Below are 20,617 nucleotides of genomic sequence, written 5' to 3' on the forward strand. Positions count from 1 at the left end.
TGCTTGGCTTTTCAGATGATTGCGACGAAAGTCTGGAAGCTGTTACTATCAAACGATACACACGATTTCCAGTAGGAAAGGAAACCGGCCTCGTTTTATTTTGACACTATTTGACTATAACGAAAGAAAAATTGGCAAAAAATATAGAATCGGTTGCTGTGAACACGAAGTGTGATATTTAGGCTGGATGCACAAACAGCCTTGATTATGTTGCTTCATGGACGTTTGTTAGAAGCTCAACACTGCAAAAAATAACAATAAAGCTTAGAATTTCAACGCTTTTTGTACCCACTTTTTCACGTTTGGTTTTTTATAGACAAATCCGTTTGATGCATCAGAATTACATTGTAAAGGAGTGAAACATTTCGTATTTCTTTTCTTTTTCTTTGGAAGACTTTGCTATAAAAATCAACGGAGAGGAAAGTGGGTATATATTCACTAAAGTCTTTCGACTTGATGACCTCAATAAGTCGTTTTTATTAACTTTTGAAATATGCATTTTCGTACTTCGCCTATTAACATGCCACATATATATCTGTAGATTCAAATATGTGAATAAAGCGGGTACGATTTAATGATGAAAACACGCATTTTACAGCTTTGTACTAGATGATTCTTTTATTTTAGCATGAGTGACTCAACCGGAAATGAGTTTGAGTTGAATCCAGGACAAAATACATAAAAACTGCTGGTAGCTTGTACATTAAATACATGAAAGTTTAATACAGCCCGCATATAGTTCCGTCTAGAAATGTCTGCCTTGTCAGTGGCGGTGTTATGCGGGCACGTCGGTATGATACAACAATCTGAGCTGCCCTATCATTTGCATCTTTGGCGTCGCCGCAGTGAACATCAAGCTGAGATTTTGCTTAAACGGTATACTTCTTGCTGAAGACATAGATTCCATTCGTTGATCTCTGTGCTGTCCGAAGCTTGTGCTTTCAAATACGTAAGGATGTCTTTTCCAGTAGAATATGTGAGGTGAGTGGAAGGGAATTTTATCTTTTAAACTGTTTTTATATGCCCCAAAAAGTTGTGTAAGTATTCTTTCATTTCTCAAAAACTACACAACATATGAATATGTCATCTTGAAGGAGCATATTTACTATACTCTTGTGTATAATCAGTGAAAATGACATGGAAATCCGTTCATATAAACCAGAGATCTAACAGATTGTAAGAGGCTAAGTATTTTTCACCCATTCCAATGGGATTTACACCGTCAGTGCATCAGATTGTCATATGGGACTTTTCACTCTTGATGTAAATTAAGTTAACTGTGTAAATCCCATCCCATTGCATGGAATGGGTGAAACCCCCAGAGCCTTTAATAATCTATTAGATCTCAGAAGTTTGCGTGAACGGATTTCCATGGCCCCCGAATTTTTCGTAGGCCCTACAATCCTGGCCAAATCTCGCCGGGCCCCCAACCCCCCGGCCCCCGTTCAATGTTGTCTCTCATTGCGCGGTGTGTGCTCCATCAGCTAGAGAGAACAACAATGACCGGGGGAGCGGGGGAGTGTGTGACCGTGGCAAGCTCAGGAAGTGTCCCAACCATTTTGGCCGGGATTGTAGGTACAGTGTCTACTGTGCCTGTTTGATAATACAGGCCTGAATATTCGGTCACAGTATTTCTCGTGCTTGCTATTTCCGCATTTTCTCCTCAGAGCTGGGTACGAAGCAGCTTCGAAGACTTTTGACCCCAATGCCTTGAGCGTGGACGTATCGGGCAAGTCTTACATGATTACGGGAGCGAACACTGGAATCGGAAAAGTCGCTACCATGGCAATTGCAAAACGAGGTAAAGTAATGGTGCCAATTAATGTTCCACTTTTGCCTCCAAAGTGACCGGTTCACACCTTTCATTTTACCTTAATAAAAGAGCCGGAGTTTGGGGTCATCCTCAACATCATTCATAGTTTCTCCAGTTTGGGATTAAGGGTCTGTGATTGGCGGAAGGGTTTTATGCCATGTTCACATCAACCCAATCACAAACTCACCAGTAATATTACCAGGCGCGTAGCCAGGTTTTTGTTTGCCCGTTGCAAAATAATAGGTTTCGTCCCGTTAACCCATTTTCACTGTTCCAATTTGCTTCTTATCAGCGTTCCGATTTTGCTTCTACCAGCGTCTCAATGTTCCTTTTACATTCCTATCCCGTTACAATGTACCACTGGTTTTTACCTTGGCCACTGCATAATATATACTAGACTCTCCACTTCATTAAACATCTTAAACTCGGCCATAAAAAAATATGTCCTATATTTACATATTTTTTTTAAAGACAGGGGTACCTGTATAAAATAAAAGCTGTATAAATAGTGCATCAAGTTCACAAACATCAAATACTTGAACCAGTGGAAAACACATGCGGGTGAATGTTGGTAGAAGTCAAATCCCGTTCCGTACTTCATTTCAAAGTCTCCATTTTCAGTAGGGCCTACATCACAGAGAGCAGTTACAGGGTGAATAAAAAAAGCGGACCCAAACCCCAAAATCATATTTCATATTTTAAAAATATGTAGCACCAAAGGTAACAATGACGGGAAAGCCGATTTCGGCTACTTTTAGATGAACGATTTAGATGAAATTGCTCAATATGTTCAAAGAATATCACAATGACCCTAAAAACTCTTCCGTCCAAAAATGCGATTTTAAGAATCGTCTTCACAATTTATTTTCTTCAAACATCACCAGTGATAAAACCTCAGTTTAAAAGTTAAAAATCTCAACAAAGTCCTTTTGAAGGCCCATCTTTAAAAAAAAAAAAGGGGGGATTTTATCAATCATGTTGTTTGCCTAAACAGGATTGTTAATAAAGACATTTTGTACTACAGTCGTTTAGAGCTGTTGAAACAAGTATTCTTCGTCATTTTCTTTGTTGTTCCAAACAGTCAGAATCCACAATAAACTACTTTTTTTGACGAAACAGTAATTTTTAAGGTCATTGGGTTTAAAATGGTGATATTCTTTGAATGACTTGAGCACTTTCAATTATTTTTCGTCTTAAAGTAGCTTATGAAATTCGCTTTCAATTTATTTTTGTGGTTTTGTTTGCTACATTTATGTTTTAAATGTAAAATATATTTTGGGGGGTTTCGGTTCTGCTTTTTGGACTCGCCCTGTATTTGTATGGCGTTTCTGCTGGAACAAATTTGAGACAACACGTTACTGTACATGAAATATGTCGCGGTTACGGTACGACGTTTCGCATGGAATAAAATTCAAATATATGTTTGCACGAGGGCTGATTTTTATGCATTAAACTTGTGTACATCATTATGAGCTTTGGTTGGATAGACGATCCATCTGCAGAACTATATACTCAATACACGGAAAACCCTAGACCCTGACTAAGAAATACTGTTAAAAAAAATTCCATTTTGATCCAATTTATGCCAGATTTAGGCTACCCCTCGCAACTTATCTCAAAATGTCGGAGAGCTTTTTTTTTTGAAAATGCAATTGATGGAAAATGCAATGGGCCTTATTCACGAGTTGGCCATTTTTGTCGAGTTCCCTGAATGCATTTCATTAACTGTTGAAAGGGATGGCGCCAGACTATTTATGCAGGCACAATGCAGCCTTATTTTACTTTGGCTATACATGTGCATCAGGGAATGTTTAATTACAAATTTTACATTATTCATTGAAGCAGACTGGAATTTATTATAAATTTACTTGCTTTCATTTCTCTTCATCAGTTCCAAAAATTAAGATTTTACAAGTTCAATTCAAAATGGCCGTCTCGTGAATAATGCCCATGAAGATGTCTCAGGGTCCCTGAAACAATGGTCCAACTTTCCTTTGAAAATGTAACTCGCGAAAACGTAAATTCATACATGGTTGTACTTATTATGACTTTCTTATTACAGGCGGCACTGTCCACATGCTGTGTCAGTTTCCAGATGACGATACACGCAAGGAGATCATGGAAGCCAGTGGGAACAAGGTTGATATTTGCTAAGCAAGTTGGAAGATATGGTATTATGGGGCGGACACCATCTTCCCATGGGGGTGCTGTTCAAAACCTATCCTAGACAATAACTACCGCCAGTGGCGTCACCAGACTTTTCAGTCTGGGGGGCACAGGGGGGCACCAGCATTTGATGGGGGGGGGGGGGGGGGGCACTTAGGTGGATACGGATCGCCGTCCTGGGGGAGGGGTCTAAGGGGAGGGGGTGCCCCCCTCCCCTTTGGAACATTTTCGCATACGGAGGATGGGCTAGATGCAAAATGGTGCCACATTTGATGCTCATTTGAAGAAAATACGAATCACTGTGCTTCTTTGTCCTTATGAAAAACCAACTCAGATGATGGGAGTTGAATATAACAAAATATATATATATTTTTTTACCAACCCAAATCTCAGATGGGGGGGGGGGGGGCACTCGGGGGGGCACTAGGTTTTCCAGGGGGGGCACGTGCCCCCCCTGGCCCCCCTTGGCGACGCCACTGACTACTGCTACTTGCCTTCCACGGACATTAAAAATAAACAGCCACTCGCGAAAAGAAAGGGTTTTGGTGAAAAATACGCATGCACAAAATCGCGGAAAAAAGGACATTATGTTCTTCATGCTAATCACGGTAACTCACACGGCTATGCTCTGTGGGACCAGCAAAAAAATGTTCCGAAAATGCAGACTAACCAACTCCTTCCTTCAAAATGTGCCCCGCCCCTTGTTACAATAGTATGTGTGTGTTTTTTTTTCAGAATGTGTATATTCACGTGCTAGACTTGTCTCAGTCCCAACGCGTGTATCAATTTGCTAAACAGTTTGCAGAGAGCCACGACTCGCTGGATTGTTTGGTAAGTAGAGAATCCAAGTTTTGATTGATGTTTATTCGTTCTCTGTGAATCTAAACGCAAAGAATTGAGAGTCCAACTATGTTATGAATAATATTAGTGGGAGCAACGGAAATTAATAGATTACGGTGTACAGGCTGACAGTAAAAACAAAATGAAATCCAAAAGTCGGGCCATTGTTAAAGTGAAGTTCTGCATGTAGCACTTTCAAAATCTAGGATATGAAAGCCCAATTCACAAGCTTTGGTACAAGAATCATTCAAATCACTCATGTTCTCTTTGAGTTACGGGATTTTAAACACAACCACCGTTTTAAAGTTCTGTCCACGGAACACAAGAAGGTTAGTGTCCTTTCAGCAAAACTAACACATCACTTAGTTTGGATTTTTTTCGTTTGGCTGAAAGTGAAAGAACACACACTGATTTTGTGATCCGTGGACAGAACTTTAATATGGTGATTTGTGTTTAAAATTCGGTAACTGGAAAAGCACATGAGTGATTTGAATGGTTCTTGTACTTAAAGAAAGCTTATGATTTGGGCTTTTATATCCTTCTTTTATAAGTTCTGTGGACTTGTAAGAAACAACTTTTGTGTATTGGTGCTGTGTGTACTATATGTGACACACACAACGTGTATCGTACATTGACTGAAAACGACAGGAATAAAACGTATACGTACTCCGTCATGACCGATGTAAACAACCGTGGTTTGGGGGTCTTTTCTTGGGAATGATAGGCTATTAAGACATTAGGTTAGTTCCCTTGCAACCAAGCCTTTTCAATAGTATACCGTTATGCCCCTGTAATGATTGCCTCGTGTTGTTTTACCGAGTCCAGATTAACTGTGCTGGCTGTATACTGGAGACACGTCAAGTGACAGACGACGGGCTGGAACTCTGTTTTGCCGTCAACACGATGGGACCCTACATCCTCACAACCACGCTTCTCCCTCTCCTTACTAAGACCGAAGGTGCAAGAGTTGTAAGTTTCCATTTTTTTTCCCTACAAGTACAGTTCCGTAGTGTCGTGGCGTACGGCCTTCTCTATTCTCGGTCTCAGGCTGAAGTGGGCCTATAGTCGCTCGGCAATTTGTTCGGTTTGTTGTTAAACCTGCTTTTCTGGGGTTTCCCCCATTTGATTCCGGTTTTTGTATGCAGGCGCCTACTACAGAACAGTGCCCTGTGCACCGAATTCCTTCCAGTCCCTTCCGAAGGTGTACCGCCCTCACCTGACCGCTAACCCAAAGTTTTTGTAGCGGCGAAAACTCAAGATAAACGCATGACATTAGAATGAAATTACGCCCAATATTTAGCCATGGTATTAATTGGACACAAGACTCTAAAAAAAATTGACGGGAACTGTGAAAGAATAACATAAATATAATTTAAGGAAAAATTGCATTGTAAGGACACTCCGTATATACACTGTCAATTTCTTCCAAAAGAGGCCTGGGGCCCGCTACACAAACGCTGCACAAACGCTGCTCACCGCAAGCCGACTTATTTCCATTCGCGCGCGATGTAGACAAAGTTATTGTAAGGGCGAAAACTCAATATAAACGCTTTACATTGAAGTGAAATTACGTCCAATATTTAGCCATGATTTTTAATCACAAGAATCTCGAAAATTGAAAGAATGACATAAATATACATTGTAGTTTAAGGAAATTGTAGTGTGAGGACACTCCGTATAAAATGTCTTCCAAAAGAGAGCGCTCTACACAAGCGCTGCTCACAGCGCGCCGACTTCTGTCCATTAGCGCGCGATGTCAACAAAGATTTTTTTACATAAATTACAACGAAAATTAGGTTGAAATCAGTCTAAAGTGTTAACTGTTTTCTCCCTAAATCAACAATTTTTACACAAAAATCTTCAAAATATTTGGCATTTCAATATTGATTGATACTGCTCCTTCAAAGGAATTTTTTCAATGTTTCCGCTAAAGTCAATTTTTCGCCGAATTTGATTAAAACTGTAAGGCTAACCCCTTGCATATTTCTCAATTTTGGCACACAAAAAAATGCTTCAAACTTGCAGGAAAGATGCCCAAGGGACCCCAGAACACATTCCAATGCGATTTGTGGACAGGTGTGCTTTATTATCCTGCAAGTTTGAAGCATTTTCATTTTTTGGCAAAAATTTACAAAAAAAAAAAACCCAAGGGGTTAGCCTCACATTTATTATAGTCAAATTTGGCCAAAAATTTACTTTTCTTCAAACAATGCAAAAAGTCCTTTGGAGGTAAGAGGAGCATCAATCGATATTCAAACGCCTAATATTTTGAAGATTTTAGGTAAAAAATGTTGATTTGGGGAAAAATAATCGACATTTTGGACTAATTATATCCCTAATTTTCGTCGTAATTTGTGTAAAAAGCACACCTGTCCACAAATCTCATTGGCAGGTGTTCAAGGGTCCCTTGGGCATCTTTCCTGCAAGTTTGAATCAATTTCATTTTTTGGCCAAAAATGAAAAAAAAACCAAGGGGTAAGCCTTACATTTTTAGTCAAATTTGGCCCAAAATTGACTTTTCTCAAAATATTGCAGAAAGTCCTTTGGAGGTAAGAGGAGCATCAATCAATATTTTAACGCCTAATATTTTGAAAATTTGGGATAAAAAACCTTGATTTTGGGAGGAAAAAAAATAACATTTTTGATTGATTTTACCCCAAATTTTCATCGTAATTCATGTTTAAAAGCATAGCTGTCCACATTACGCATTGCAATATGTTCTTGGGTCCCTAAGGCATTTCTCCTGCAAGTTTGAAGCAATTTCATTTTTTTGTCAAAAATTAACACAAAAAAGGGTTAGCCTTTCATTTTTAGTCAAATTTGGCCTAAATTTGACTTTTCTCAAAACATTGCAGAAAATCCTTTGGAGGTAAGAGGAGCATCAATCAACATTCGAACGCCTAATAGTTTGAAGATTTGGTGTAAATATGTTGATTTTGGGAGAAAACAATTAACATTTTTGACTGATTCTATCCCAAATTGTCGTCGTAATTTGTGTAAAATAGCACAGCTGTCCACAAATCAGGTGTTCTGGGGTCCCTTAGGCATATTTCCTGCAAGTTAGAAGCAATTTCATTTTTTGGCTAAAATTGACAAAAAAAAACCCACAAGAGGTTAGCCTTACATTTTTAGTCACATTTGGCCAAAAATTGACTTTTCTCAAAACAATGCAGAAAGTTTTTTGGAGGTAAGAGGAGCATCAATCACGCGCATCTTTGTCGTATGTACCTCTGGGGGCGATTAATAACGATCGCCCCTCGGTAGCCCGTAGAGGTATACGTGGTCATAATTATGTACCTCTAGGGGCGATCGATAACCGTCGCCCCTAGATTTTATATAAAATTTTCGTCGTGATTTATGTTTAAAGAAAACACACCTGTCCACAAATAACATTGGAAGGTGTTTCGGGGTTCCTTGGGCATATTTCCTACAAGTTTGAAGCAATTTCATTTTTTTGTCAAAATTGACCAAAAAAACCCAAGAGGTTAGCCTTACATTTTTTATCAAATTTGGCCAAAAATGGACTTTTCTCAAAACAATGCAAAAAGTTCTTTGGAGGTTGGTGGAGCATCAATTAATATTCACAATTCTAATATGTTAAAGATTTGGGGTAGAAAAATGTTGATTTTGGGAGAAAACAATTAACATTTTTGCCTGATTTTATCCCTAATCTTCGTCGTAATTTATTTTTTAAAAAGAGGCATGTACCTCTGGGGGCGACCGTTGTTTGTCTCCCCCAGCGGTACGTACCTCTGGGGGCGATCGATGAGGGTCGCCTGCAGAGGTATCTGTTGTCATATGTACCTCTAGGGGCGACAAACAACGTCGCCCCCAGAGGTACGTACCGCTGGGGGCGACCAATAACGGTCGCCCCAGAGGTATATACCTCTGGGGGCGATGAGCAAATGGTCGCCCGTAGCGGTATACCGCTGGGGGCGACCAACAACTGTCGCCTGTAGCGGTATTCCGCTGGGGGCAATCAACAAAAGTCGCCTGTAGCAGTATACCGCTGGGGGCGACCAACACAGTCGCCCCTAGAGGTACGTACCGCTGGGGGCGATAGTCGCCCCTAGTGGTATACCGCTGGGGGCGACCAACACAGTCGCCCCTAGAGGTACGTACCGCTGGGGGCGACTCGCCCGTAGCGGTATACCCTAGCGATATACCGCTAGGGGCGACCAACAATAGTCGCCCGTAGCGGTATACCGCTGGAGGCGACCAACACAGTCGCCCCTAGAGGTATACCGCTGGGGGCGATCAACAATAGTCGCCTCTAGCGGTATACCGCTGGGGGCGACCAACACAGTCGCCCCTTGAGGTACGTACCGCTGGGGGCGACTCGCCCGTAGCGGTATACCCTAGCGATATACCGCTGGAGGCGACCAACAATAGTCGCCCGTAGCGGTATACCGCTGGAGGCGACCAACACAGTCGCCCCTAGAGGTACGTACCGCTGGGGTCAACTCGCCCGTAGCGGTATACCGTAGCGGTATACCGCTGGAGGCGACCAAAAATGGTCGCCCCCAGCGGTACGTACCTGTGGGGGCGACGTTGTTTGTCGCCCCTAGAGGTACAAATGACCACAGATACCTCTGGAGGCGACCCTTATTGATCGCCCCCAGAGGTACGTATCGCTGGGGGCGACAAACAGCGGTCGGTAGGGGGGTAGGGGCAATGTCATGAATAATTCATGTTATCCATGAGAACGGTATACCGCTGGGGGCGATCAATAAGGGTCAATAAGGGTCGCCTGCAGAGGTATCTGTGGTCATATGTACCTCTAGGGGCGACAAACAACGTCGCCCCCAGAGGTACGTACCGCTGGGGGCGACCAATAACAGTCGCCCGTAGCGGTATACCGCTGGAGGCGACCAACGATAGTCGCCCCTAGCGGTATACCGCTGGGGGCGACCAACACAGTCGCCCCTAGAGGTACGTACCGCTGGGGGCGCTCAACAACGGTCGCCCGTAGCGGTATACCGCTGGAGGCGACCAACAATAGTCGCCCCTAGCGGTATAACTTGAGACAATGTAATGTATTGATGTGAATTTGGTCTGGCTATTTGTTTGTGATATACAACAGAAGTCTGTTGATTGTTGAGAGAAATTGTCAACCAATAAAATTAGTATAACCCGAACATATTCTACGGGAAAAATACAATAAAAAATGAACTTTTACCCCCCCCCCCCAATGAACTTTTAGGGGGGGGGGGGGGGGGGACAATACACTAATCTGTTTCCCGAACGGTAATTTGAGAAACCTTTGATGTGTTCAATGAAATTCGGTATGGTTATTTGTTTGTGACATATAACACAATTGTGAAACAATACAAATATTATAGCCCGAAGAATCCTGCGTGTTTCACCGCGAAAATACAATCAAAATGAAAGTCAACTTTTATGGAGGAAAAAACAATAAACTCATTTTACGAACGATAACTTGAGAAAACTTTGATGTATTGAGTTGAAATTCGGCCTGGTTGGTTGTTTGTAATATATAAAACAAGTAAGTTGATTGTTGAGAGAAACTGTCCAACAATGAAATTATTATAGCCCGAACAATCCAGTGTGTTATACCCAGTGGAGTCACCAGACTTTTCAGTCTGGGGGGGCACAGGGGGGGGGGGGGCACCAGCATTTGAAGGGGGGCACTTAGGTGGATACGGATCGCCGTCCTGGGGGAGGGGTCTAAGGGGAGGGGGTGCCCCCCTCCCCTTTGGAAAATTTTCGCATACGGAGGATGGGCTAGATGCAAAATGGTGCCACATTTGATGCTCATTTAAAGAAAATACGAATTACTGTGCTTCTTTGTCCTTATGAAAAACCAACTCAGATGATGGGAGTTGAATATAACAATATATATATATTTTTTTACCAACCCAAATCTCAGATGGGGGGGGGGGCACTCGGGGGGGCACTAGGTTTTCCAGGGGGGGCACGTGCCCCCCCCTGGCCCCCCCTTGGCGACGCCACTGGTTATACCGCGAAAATACAATCAAAATGAAAGTCAACTTTTAGGGGGAAAAAACAATACACTCATTTTCCGAACGATAGGTTGAGAAAATGTTGATGTATTGAGTTGAAATTTGGTCTGGTTTTTTCTTTGTCAATATATAACACAAGTCTGTTGCTTGATGAGAGAAATGGTCAAACAATAAAAGTGTAAACCCGAACAATCAAGTACAGCAACTGTTTGGTAGCTTTGTGCACTGTATCCATAGGCCAATATATATGTTTTATTTTAAATATTAAATCCACTGGTTATAATGACCTATCGTGTGAATTTTGGTTAAAAATCTGATTTAACTTGACCTACCAAACTATAATCGGGTGGCTGTCAACTCTCAAATTCATAATTGGCAAAGGTTGGACGTAGTTTTGTCATCTTCGACAAATTCATAATTTTCAAGAAACGAAAATAACCTGTGTAATTTATCATACTCTGATCAATCTGTACCGAACGGAATAGCTGCTGTGCAACATGACGCAACATCTGAGTTATCCCAGGAAAAGAATATCCCGTTTAGTTTGCAGGTATGTTTTGGTTGACAGAAATTGTAGATACTCTACTCTTTTTCCTTCCAGGTTTCTGTTTCATCCGCAGCTGCTTATTTTTACGGCACGGGCGATTTCTCAGACCTCCAATGCGCACGGATGGAACCGTACACGAAGTTAGCCTGCTATGGACAAACCAAGGTTTTCAAAATATTACTTCATAGACATGTGACTTAAACTCAATTTTTATATAATAGGCATGTGAGGTAACGACGTCATGCTTTGTTTACATGTGTGTTTTCTTATGGAAGTTGTTTATCGTTGTTTTTGCCCAACCCACTGTGAACATTATCTGGTTAATCCCTTTTGGCAATTGGCCAACCCACAGTACATGATGTAGATGTATACACACAGGAAGTAAATGGACATAGATCTAGGTACGGTCCCACAATTCATTATTTCCTTGTTCATGCACCATTTTCAACGATTCCCCCAAAACTGTCAGGTTTTAATACATTACCTTGGCTATTAAACAAAATTCCGCATTTGTTTAGAAAAATGTAGGCATGCCCAACATGGCATTTATCTTGTTATTAACTTCCTCAACGGGATTACAAATTGAGATAAGAGTGTTGAAATCCTGGTACAGGTTCCGAAAAACACCGGAATAGGCCTATAATCATAAACTACAAATGTAGATCTACGTTCTAGCGTTTCTGGTATGATTCACAGCACAGAAGCTACGAAGTTCCCTCGTTCAATTCTCACAAGAAAACACATGCATTAACAAAGCATGACGTCATAACGTTCGAGGTGCATCAGCTCCATCTAATAATGTGTGATTGTTGATTGTCCCACTTGTACCATAGAGCTAGGACAGGCTACAGTAGTGCTCATTTTTCACATTCACTGTTTTGTTTGAAATAGCGCCAAGTCCTCATCATGACGGAGATGTGGGCCCGGGCGTACCCCTCGGTTCACTTCTCGGCCATGCATCCCGGGGTCACCGTGACAGCGTTAATGCAGTCCACCATGCCCACGATGTATGAGCAGACAAAGAATGGCATCGCTCGGACACCGGAGCAAGGGGCAGACACGATGGTATGGCTGGCTATCGCCGAGGCTGTAAAACACCAAGCCAACGGACAGTACTATCTGGGTGAGTAGAACTGAATTACACATTTCCTGAGCTATGAATATAAACTAGAGATTTGCGGCACAGCTTTCCTGCCCTCTACAAAACAAGCCCACACTTCTGAATAAAGACCCGAGTTGGGTAGCCTTCTGACAAGACTTTCTTGAATTTGGTATTGTTTTCAACCGCACGGCAAAGGTGCAGAGGCATATTGTACAGCCTGGTGACGAACTCACGAGGCCTGTAGAAATTGGATTTGGCTAAAGCTTATTTACATCGTTAATGTATGCTAAGATAGGCTATAAGCTCTACCCAAAAGAACAGAACAATTACTAAAAAAAAACCAAATAATACAAAATAAATTCTGATCAAAGGCAAAGGGCCTACCGTGACAAGTTACTCGACGTGTAAAGTATTCGCTTTTAATTTCAGCTTCGATGCCGGGTCCTGGTACAATCCGGACCACCGATGACGTTATTGCTTATTCTTTGGACTTAGGAATCCTCCCAGTTGCAGGGAGATGGATTCTGACAAGTCAGATGATGACTTATAAGTTTTATATGAGCCTCATTCTCGCTTGGAAGATTAGTCACTTAATTAGCAAGAATTTTACCCTTTTTGACGCGGTACAAATAAGTTCAACCATAAAAGGAACATGTACCACTGAATGAGAGGTTTGCGGAAACACCACGTGGGAATAATTTCTCAAACTAAGAGAATGGTTCAGAAAAGAACCAGAGGTTTAAAATGGATGTTCCGGTCAGTATGCTCTGACCTTCTTCAGAAGAGTGCCTAAACACATAAGTACCAAATGCAAAATCTATAAAAAAGTTTAATTTGTCGGGATGCCAAGTAGCTGGGAGCCTAGAGCAACCTTGGTGTGGCCGCTGAAGTGGAACAGTAGGGCTGCAGTCTCAGTTGAGGGAGGACCTGGGGTACAGGAGATCCATCAGTCTGAGGTGAAACCAGAGGACCTAGGGTATAAGAGACCCATCAGTCTTAGGTGATAGCAGAGGTCCTAGGGTATAGAAGACCCATCATTCTAGAGGAATGGGAGCCAGATGTCGTTGAGGTGAAATCCGATGTCTTGTGGTACTGTGTTGCGCTTGTGAATCTTGATGACTTCTCTTTGCGTCTAAGCTGCCAGAACTTGATCAGGGCGATGAGTTCAGCGGCATCCCAATCAACTTTGTGGTCGTTGATGGCAGATTTGTCAGTCGTCCATGTGCTGTGTTCCTTGAGCCTTGTGGGAAAGTTCCGACCAGTTTCCCCGATGTAGGCTTTGCCGCATTCACACGGAATGCTGTAGACACCCAGCTTGGAGGAGTCCTGCTTGTCTTAGTGGGTGTGGAGGGTGCCTTGGAGCTTGTCGCAGGATGCATTGGAGATAATGAGAGGCTGGACCTATGTACGGAAGTGACTGAGGGAGATACAGTGGAAGGACCTTGAGTAGAGGAGACCCGTGGACAAGGTTTGCTGATCTTGATGCGGTTGGGTTTGTAGCCATTGTAGTAAAGCCTGGATGTGCTTGAGTTCTTGCTTGAGCTTGTCTTGGTTGCAGATGCCGAAGGCTCTCTGTACTAGGGTTCGGCTGACTGATGACTTGATGCTGGGGTGAGGGAAGGACCGTTGATGGAGTTGTGGATTGGTTTCCTGTAGACGCTATGTCCCAGGATGCCATCCGGGTTCCTGGAGATCTTGACGTCAAGGAATGGTATGGTGCCACCTTGTTCCTGTTCCATGGTGAAGCTGATGATGCTGGTGTGTTGCTGGTTGAGGTACTGGAGGAAGTCTTGGAGTGTGTCCGGGCCATGGGGCGACACTACGAAAATGTCATCAACGCAGCGTAACCACAGACTTGGCCAAAGATCCACTGTGAGGGAGGAAGACTCGAACTTCTCAATGAAGATGTCGACTAGGACAGGGGATAAAGGAGATCCCATGGAGGTCCCAGCCATTTGCTCGTAGAACTGGCCTTGCCACTGGGAACAGCTGGAAGAAATACATGTTAGTAACAGATCATGGATTTGGTCGGAGTACAGGTCTGTGCGTTCTCCAAGTGTAGTATCATGTTCAAGTCTGTCCTTAGCTAGTTTGCAGGCCTCGCCTGTGGGGACATTAGTGAAGAGTGAGACGACGTCAAAACTGAAGAGCAAGTTAGTGGGTTGGATGGTGAGGTTTCTAGAGATGATGACAACCAGGGAAGAGTAGTCTGGTGAAGGAGATGCGTTCTCGGATGAGGGCTGAGCTAGCTCTCCAGAGGATGTCATCCGACCAGTTGTCGCGTATGGGATCGTGATGATGCAGACTGGCAAGAGTTATCTTAAGAGTCGCAGCATCGCTTGAGGGTTAAGTTGTTGATGACTTTAAAGTGCCAAAACCTTTCATTCATTAGTATCTCCACCATGCAAAGCCTAAAATCTTAACATGTACTACCTTTTTTCTCCTAATAAAGTGATATAGAACCAATTTTGACTTAGAACTTATTCATTTTTCTTTTCAGATCGGAAGGCGACGCCCCGATATCTGCCCAACAAAGCTCCACAATGCACAGAGAATGAGATGCAAACACTCATGGACAGCCTGGAAAAAATAGCAGCGGACATCAGGGGTAAAGCTCAGTAAAGGCGTCAAATGTCAACAGGTCAGACACACGACCAGAGCATGATGTGGTCATGATCTGGGTCATTAAGTTTGAAGCTATTACATCCCTAAGTATGTAGCTAGAATGATCCCAATGACAGAAGCATCTCAACTATAGTTAGGATTGCAGACCATCAAATAAACCGCCACAGACCTTAGTGATGGAAACCCTCACTTCTCAAGATCTTAAAAATACTCACCAAGGTGTTTCAGACACCCATCCAATCAAAGCTTATTTCATCAGCGTTCATTTTCTGTTCAATTTTTGGGAGCAATCCGATGACTTCTGGGAGAAAATTGTATCCAAAAATGATCTCTCCTAAAAGAAGTCAGGAAGCCTATTGCCATTTTGAAGACTAATGTCAACTCTCCATTGCAAAATAGAGCAACTTTAGGGCCTTATTTCATCAAACTTTCGCAGAAATGCAATGTCGCAGTCACGATCCTTCTTTTTTACACAAAAACCCTCAAGTTAATGATCCAACAAAATGCCCTAATAGCAAACAAATTAAGGGCATACAAATCGTGATTCTGTAGCCAATTTTAGGCCTATTTACTGGCCTGCATCCTTAATAAGGAATTCCCCAACTATTGTTGGAACCATCCCAATTACAGTTTGGGATCACTACCATAGTTGGGGCATAAAGCTATTGGACCTGAGACATTTTGACTCATATGATTTGAGGCCTGAGCATTTGTAGCAGTTAGTCAATTTTTGGGAAATAGAAAGCTATAAAATGTAGTTAAGTTGGTAACAATGAGAATAGTTTTCCATTAGAAGTTGGTGTAAAACCAAGAGGACGAACAGTGTTATATGATTTAAATAATCGTACACGTTTAAAAAAAAAATCCCAGTTTAAAATATTTTATTCTATAAAAAGGAGAGACAGAAGCTTAACAAAATACTAGTACTTTTGGGAAAATCTTTGTGACCGCAATGTAGGATTTCTTTAGGGTAACTCAATGGTTGTTAGCAAACTAAGGCAAAGATAATGTAGTAATGCTGAAAAAAAATCATAAATAAACAATTTCAAAATGTTGATGATGTCTGCAGACAGTGTGCAGCAAGTATAAGATGAGTACCATTTTTCTCTCACAAAATGTAGCAAAAATACAAGGCAGGTTTTGCATAGATCCAGGGTTTGGAAGACTGGGATATTTTATGTAATTTCTTTACAAAAACTAGTTCTAATCTATGTTAATAGTACAGGCAGTAGTCTATATACAAATGTAATCAATACAATATAATGAAACTTGTGAAACATTAGCACCATGGATTATAAAACCAATCATTAATTGATCGGTGTTTCTCTACACAACAAACGGAAATTGTTGAATTATTCCTTTCCATGCACCCAAAAATTACTTATGTATTATGTCTGACACGATTGAAAATCAGTCTGGTTTGCAGTTCCCAACAATAAAATTAAAACCAACTTTTTAAACATCTGATGAAAATATAAGTACTGGATATATAACAGTCAAATATTAATCACTAATAATATTGTTAATATCACCAAAAAAAATCAAATGTTAATTTCAAACAATCGTCACAAGTTTCCAAAAGCAGACTGAACACACAGAAATATTTGTTTAAAGACTTCTTCAACCACGGATTAAATAAATAGCATACAACTAAAAAAGTATTTCCTATTTTCATACAAGAGGTATACCCTTAATAACACGTTTCCATGGTCTACACAAAACACTAGAAAACACTAAGTACACGGTGTCTACATTAATATTACATGTAAAACGATTTTCTTAAATGTTCACTTATTTAAAATGATGTTCAAAAAATAAACTGTTCTATTGACTTTTCTCACAACAAAAAAATTGCATAGTTTTTATTATCTGTTGATCAGATTCTCGATTTGTTTAGATTCACACCAAGTTTTGTAAATGTTTAGCTAAAAGTATGTGTGACCTCAATATTGGGAAAGAATGTTGCAACCTGGATTTCACGTTTTTCTTCATTTATCAATTCAGTACAGGTCAGTCATTGCAGAAATGTTCAAAAGACATGAATCTGGGACCCAGAAACATTTCCAATTTTGTTAGGAAATACTTAGAAAATTTTCTTGAGTCTCCATAAACTGGATCTGGATACTGCATCTGGGTACTGCATTCTTTCCAAATATTGTTTGCATGTAAGACCCGTTCTTTGTAAGTACACATAATTACATGCATTCTGTGGTATTTAGCAAATTAACTGGGGTGACAGAAAAGCTACCTAAAGGCTTTTTACACACTATCGCCTCGCCTACCCGTGTTGAAACCATCACAGGTCCACTGTAATCAGAAGAGGTTCACATCAAACACAGGTAGGTAAAGAGTACCGTTCACACAGTCGTGAATTTCCATACGCCCGAGGACAATGCTTTGTGTTTCCCTTTGTCCCTGTAATATAACACTCTCTCATAGACTAAGCACATAACCGTACAATCGAGGACCCTTTTCAACAAAAGACCCAACGTTCGAGGGCTGAAAGGATCTTTTGTTCTCCCTTTGTGTGTCTGTCCTCTATCCTGAAGCCAAACATGTACACCCTTACAACTGTGTGAAAATGGTTCTGCTGTAGATTTTACATTTTCTACCCATGAAGAACCCCTCAACTCAGGTCCTGACCAGGGTGGGATTAATATTATACCCGTGAAGAGTACCGGATCCATATACAGGCCGTGTTGGATTCTTGATGGTGTGAAAAGGGTTCCCGAAGTCTCAGCGTTGACAAAGATTTCGGATAGTGTGAAATGGCCCTATGGTCCTCCACCGAAAAAATCCCAAAACTTAATTAATAATCATTACATGTATATCACGCTTCAAGTAAGTCTACTGAAGAATGCAATTAAGTCGATCCAGCTATGTATTAGTTCTAAATAATGATCCATTCAATTCAATAATTCCAGCGAATTCTAGTTGAGCAAGAAACCAGAAGGATGTCATATCCTAAAGTTTACTGGTGTTCCACCTTGCTAATGCTCAATGAAACCCAGTCTGTGAAACTTGCTAAAAACTCGCTGAACAAGCTGAACGCTAATACTGACTACAAATGTGTCAAATCTTTGACTAACCGTTAACAGATAGCACCTTTAGAAATGACTTCTCCATCTATATTATTATTTTCTTGATTAGCACCAGATATACAGGGTTTCAACGGCAGCATTTATCTAGTTCTTTGATGCATAAATTTGCAAACACGATGGTCAAAATGTCACAAAGAAATCTCCAACATTTAATTATTTCAAGGCAATTTGACTTAAAGTAAATGCAACACTCACAAAAATGAAGCATACTTTGAGCTCCTTCATTATGGCAAAGGAGGTCCTTACAGAATTTAAAACCATGATTTTAATGTTTTACTGAGGAGCAACAATTACAACTGTTGTTTGCACAAAAATGTGAGCGTTTTAATTCCACACTCCTTTTCAGAACTGGTATGTCCCCCCCCCCCCAAGAAAAAAAACCCCTTTTGTTGTTTTACGACTTAAGAAGTACTTATTTATACAAAATCTGAATGCTATAAAGGGTACTGTCAAAATGGAAAAATATGTTAATAAGACTAAATAAAAACACTAAAATATACCAAACATTAAATAGGGAGTTTATGATAAGGTGAGGCAGCTCATATAAACACACAAAATGGAAGACTTATCGGGGCGATACTTAACGCCTTCCGCTGTTCTCCAACCGGTCGAAGTTGGGACAGAATTCCGGTAGGGAGTCGCTGATGTCTTGTATGTTCTCCACCTGGGCTTTGAGGTCGTCCAGGGAGAGCTGGTAGGTGTTGATCCACCCTTGTTGCTGCTGCTCGGCGTCGCGCAGACCCTGCATGACCTGGTCGATGTTGAGGTCCTTCTCAAAGGTGCGCTTCACGTTGCCAAAGTCGTCCTCGATGTCTTGGAGGCGGTTGGGATCCAGGGGGTTCAGGGCATCTGCAATAAAAGCAGGAAGAGTAAAAGCGTCTTGAAAAACTGTCACATTAACAAATTTTAGGTGACAATTGTTCATTCTAACAGAGTTGGATACAAGTGCTGATGGACAAAAGTCCCTGTCTATATACCAGGGGTGTGAATGGAGTCCAAAAAAAATAGCTGAAAATAGCTGAACCTGTAAATAACCGAACCTGCGAGCGCGAAGCGCGAAGCCCTTACGGCGTGGGGTTTGAAATGTAGATGCTCTGTGGTGCATTTTAAAGCCCCCTGGCATGCCTGGGCCAACTATTGGTCGAAAATGTTTTGCAATTTATGCATGTTTTTAATTTAACTTTTCCTTCATATTGGCTTGAAACTGCCTAAATGGCCAACTTGTATATGAAAACTGGGAAATTCAACCGCCGTTTTCCATATTTTAACTCCTTACTGCAGATGATTGATACACATCGTCATCGCGTGTCCCGGCTTCTGATCGAGTCGCCTAATTTCTGCCCATTAAGTTAACCATGTGTTCCATCCAAATCCATTTCCACAGATTCGTAACCTGAGGATCGGTCTTGTCAATGTCCGAATCAAACTCCGAACCTCTTGGGATAATAACACATTTGTGTTGCACTGACATCTTGCGGAATTAATGTCAAAATACGTTCGAAACATTTGAAACGACACACTAACGTACGTATCAGCATGCAGCGGAATACGCAGCAGGATGCATGCATGCAATGAAATGCACATATGAACTTTGCCCCGCATGATGCCCTCTACCGGCGAGGCACGTCGGCGACAATTTACTAGTCTTATTTCAAGGCTTTATATTTGCAACAAGACGATGTTTACAGCCAGTTATTGTGGAGATCATCGCGTGTCACTACATGCATAGACACAGGAACGGCCGCAAAGAGTCCCAACGCGCTTCATGGCGCATGTGTGAATATTCATATTTATCTGCAGCCAATCACAGCGCCATGACTGTTGGTTCCCCGGATGCGTTCGGCGGCGGCGGAAAATAAAATAAACGGAAATAAAATCAAAGCTTACGCGCGGGGGAAAAAGCGGTGGGAAATCTGGACCATCGGAAGAAAAAAAGTGGAAAACAAAATGTGGCACGCTGAACAAAAAAGCGGAAATCCGCTAAATAGCGGAGATTTCACACCCCTGCTATACACACACCAAGTTTCAACCTAACCAAATATTCTTTTAATATGAAACAGAGGAAATGGTTCTTTAAAAGAAAAAATATAATGTGCTTACTGAGGTCATCCATTAAATCTTGGACACCGTCCAGCGCTCTCTGAACGGCTTTAGTGGCCTCATCTGCCTTACGCCTTGCCTCATTAGCCTTCATTTCAGCCTGCAAATGCAAAGAAAAACCTCTTAACGTTGAATTTACAGGATACAGCTAAGGATGACTCTGTTGGAAGGCAAGAAATATGCACAAGCAACAGTTGAGGGAGATTAGTGAAAATCTACTGGTCCAATTTGACTTCTTCATGATGGGAGGTAGGTGAAATCCGCAAACACCGAGGGACCCAAACTCTCACACAACTTACCCGAATTAAAAGAGGCTGCATTTGCTTTGTTACACATCTC

At 41.5% G+C, this 20,617-nt stretch overlaps 2 protein-coding genes across 2 annotated transcripts in view; one reads left to right on the top strand and one right to left on the bottom strand.

The window, feature by feature from the left end:
• The first annotated feature begins 786 nt into the window (after positions 1-786).
• Positions 787-16,609, top strand: LOC119720711 (dehydrogenase/reductase SDR family member 12-like). Its single transcript, XM_038190517.1, has 8 exons — positions 787-981; positions 1,668-1,801; positions 3,876-3,952; positions 4,715-4,810; positions 5,645-5,788; positions 11,405-11,515; positions 12,242-12,473; positions 14,953-16,609. The coding sequence occupies exons 1-8, from the start codon at positions 956-958 to the stop codon at positions 15,072-15,074; spliced, it is 942 nt and encodes a 313-aa protein (XP_038046445.1). The 5' UTR covers positions 787-955; the 3' UTR covers positions 15,075-16,609.
• Positions 15,942-20,617, bottom strand: part of LOC119720710 (laminin subunit gamma-1-like) — a 72,461-nt gene continuing 67,785 nt past the window's right edge. Inside the window, exons 27-28 of the mRNA XM_038190516.1 lie at positions 20,279-20,378; positions 15,942-19,027 (exon numbers count right to left, since the gene is read on the bottom strand). Of these exons, the coding sequence (XP_038046444.1) occupies positions 18,759-19,027; positions 20,279-20,378 (369 nt within the window). The 3' untranslated portion in view covers positions 15,942-18,758. The remainder of the gene's footprint in view (positions 19,028-20,278; positions 20,379-20,617) is intronic.

Source organism: Patiria miniata, unplaced genomic scaffold, assembly GCF_015706575.1.
Source record: "Patiria miniata isolate m_02_andy unplaced genomic scaffold, ASM1570657v1 HiC_scaffold_9, whole genome shotgun sequence".
Classification (NCBI taxonomy): Eukaryota; Metazoa; Echinodermata; class Asteroidea; order Valvatida; family Asterinidae; genus Patiria; species Patiria miniata.

Bases quoted from the DNA above. Each gene is read 5' to 3' on its own strand.
- LOC119720711 (XM_038190517.1), top strand. From the start codon at position 956: ATGTCTTTTCCAGTAGAATATGTGAG. The intron at 982-1,667 runs GTGAGTGGAAGG...TTTTCTCCTCAG, and splicing joins TTTCCAGTAGAATATGTGAG to AGCTGGGTACGAAGCAGCTT. The intron at 3,953-4,714 runs GTTGATATTTGC...TTTTTTTTTCAG, and splicing joins TGGAAGCCAGTGGGAACAAG to AATGTGTATATTCACGTGCT.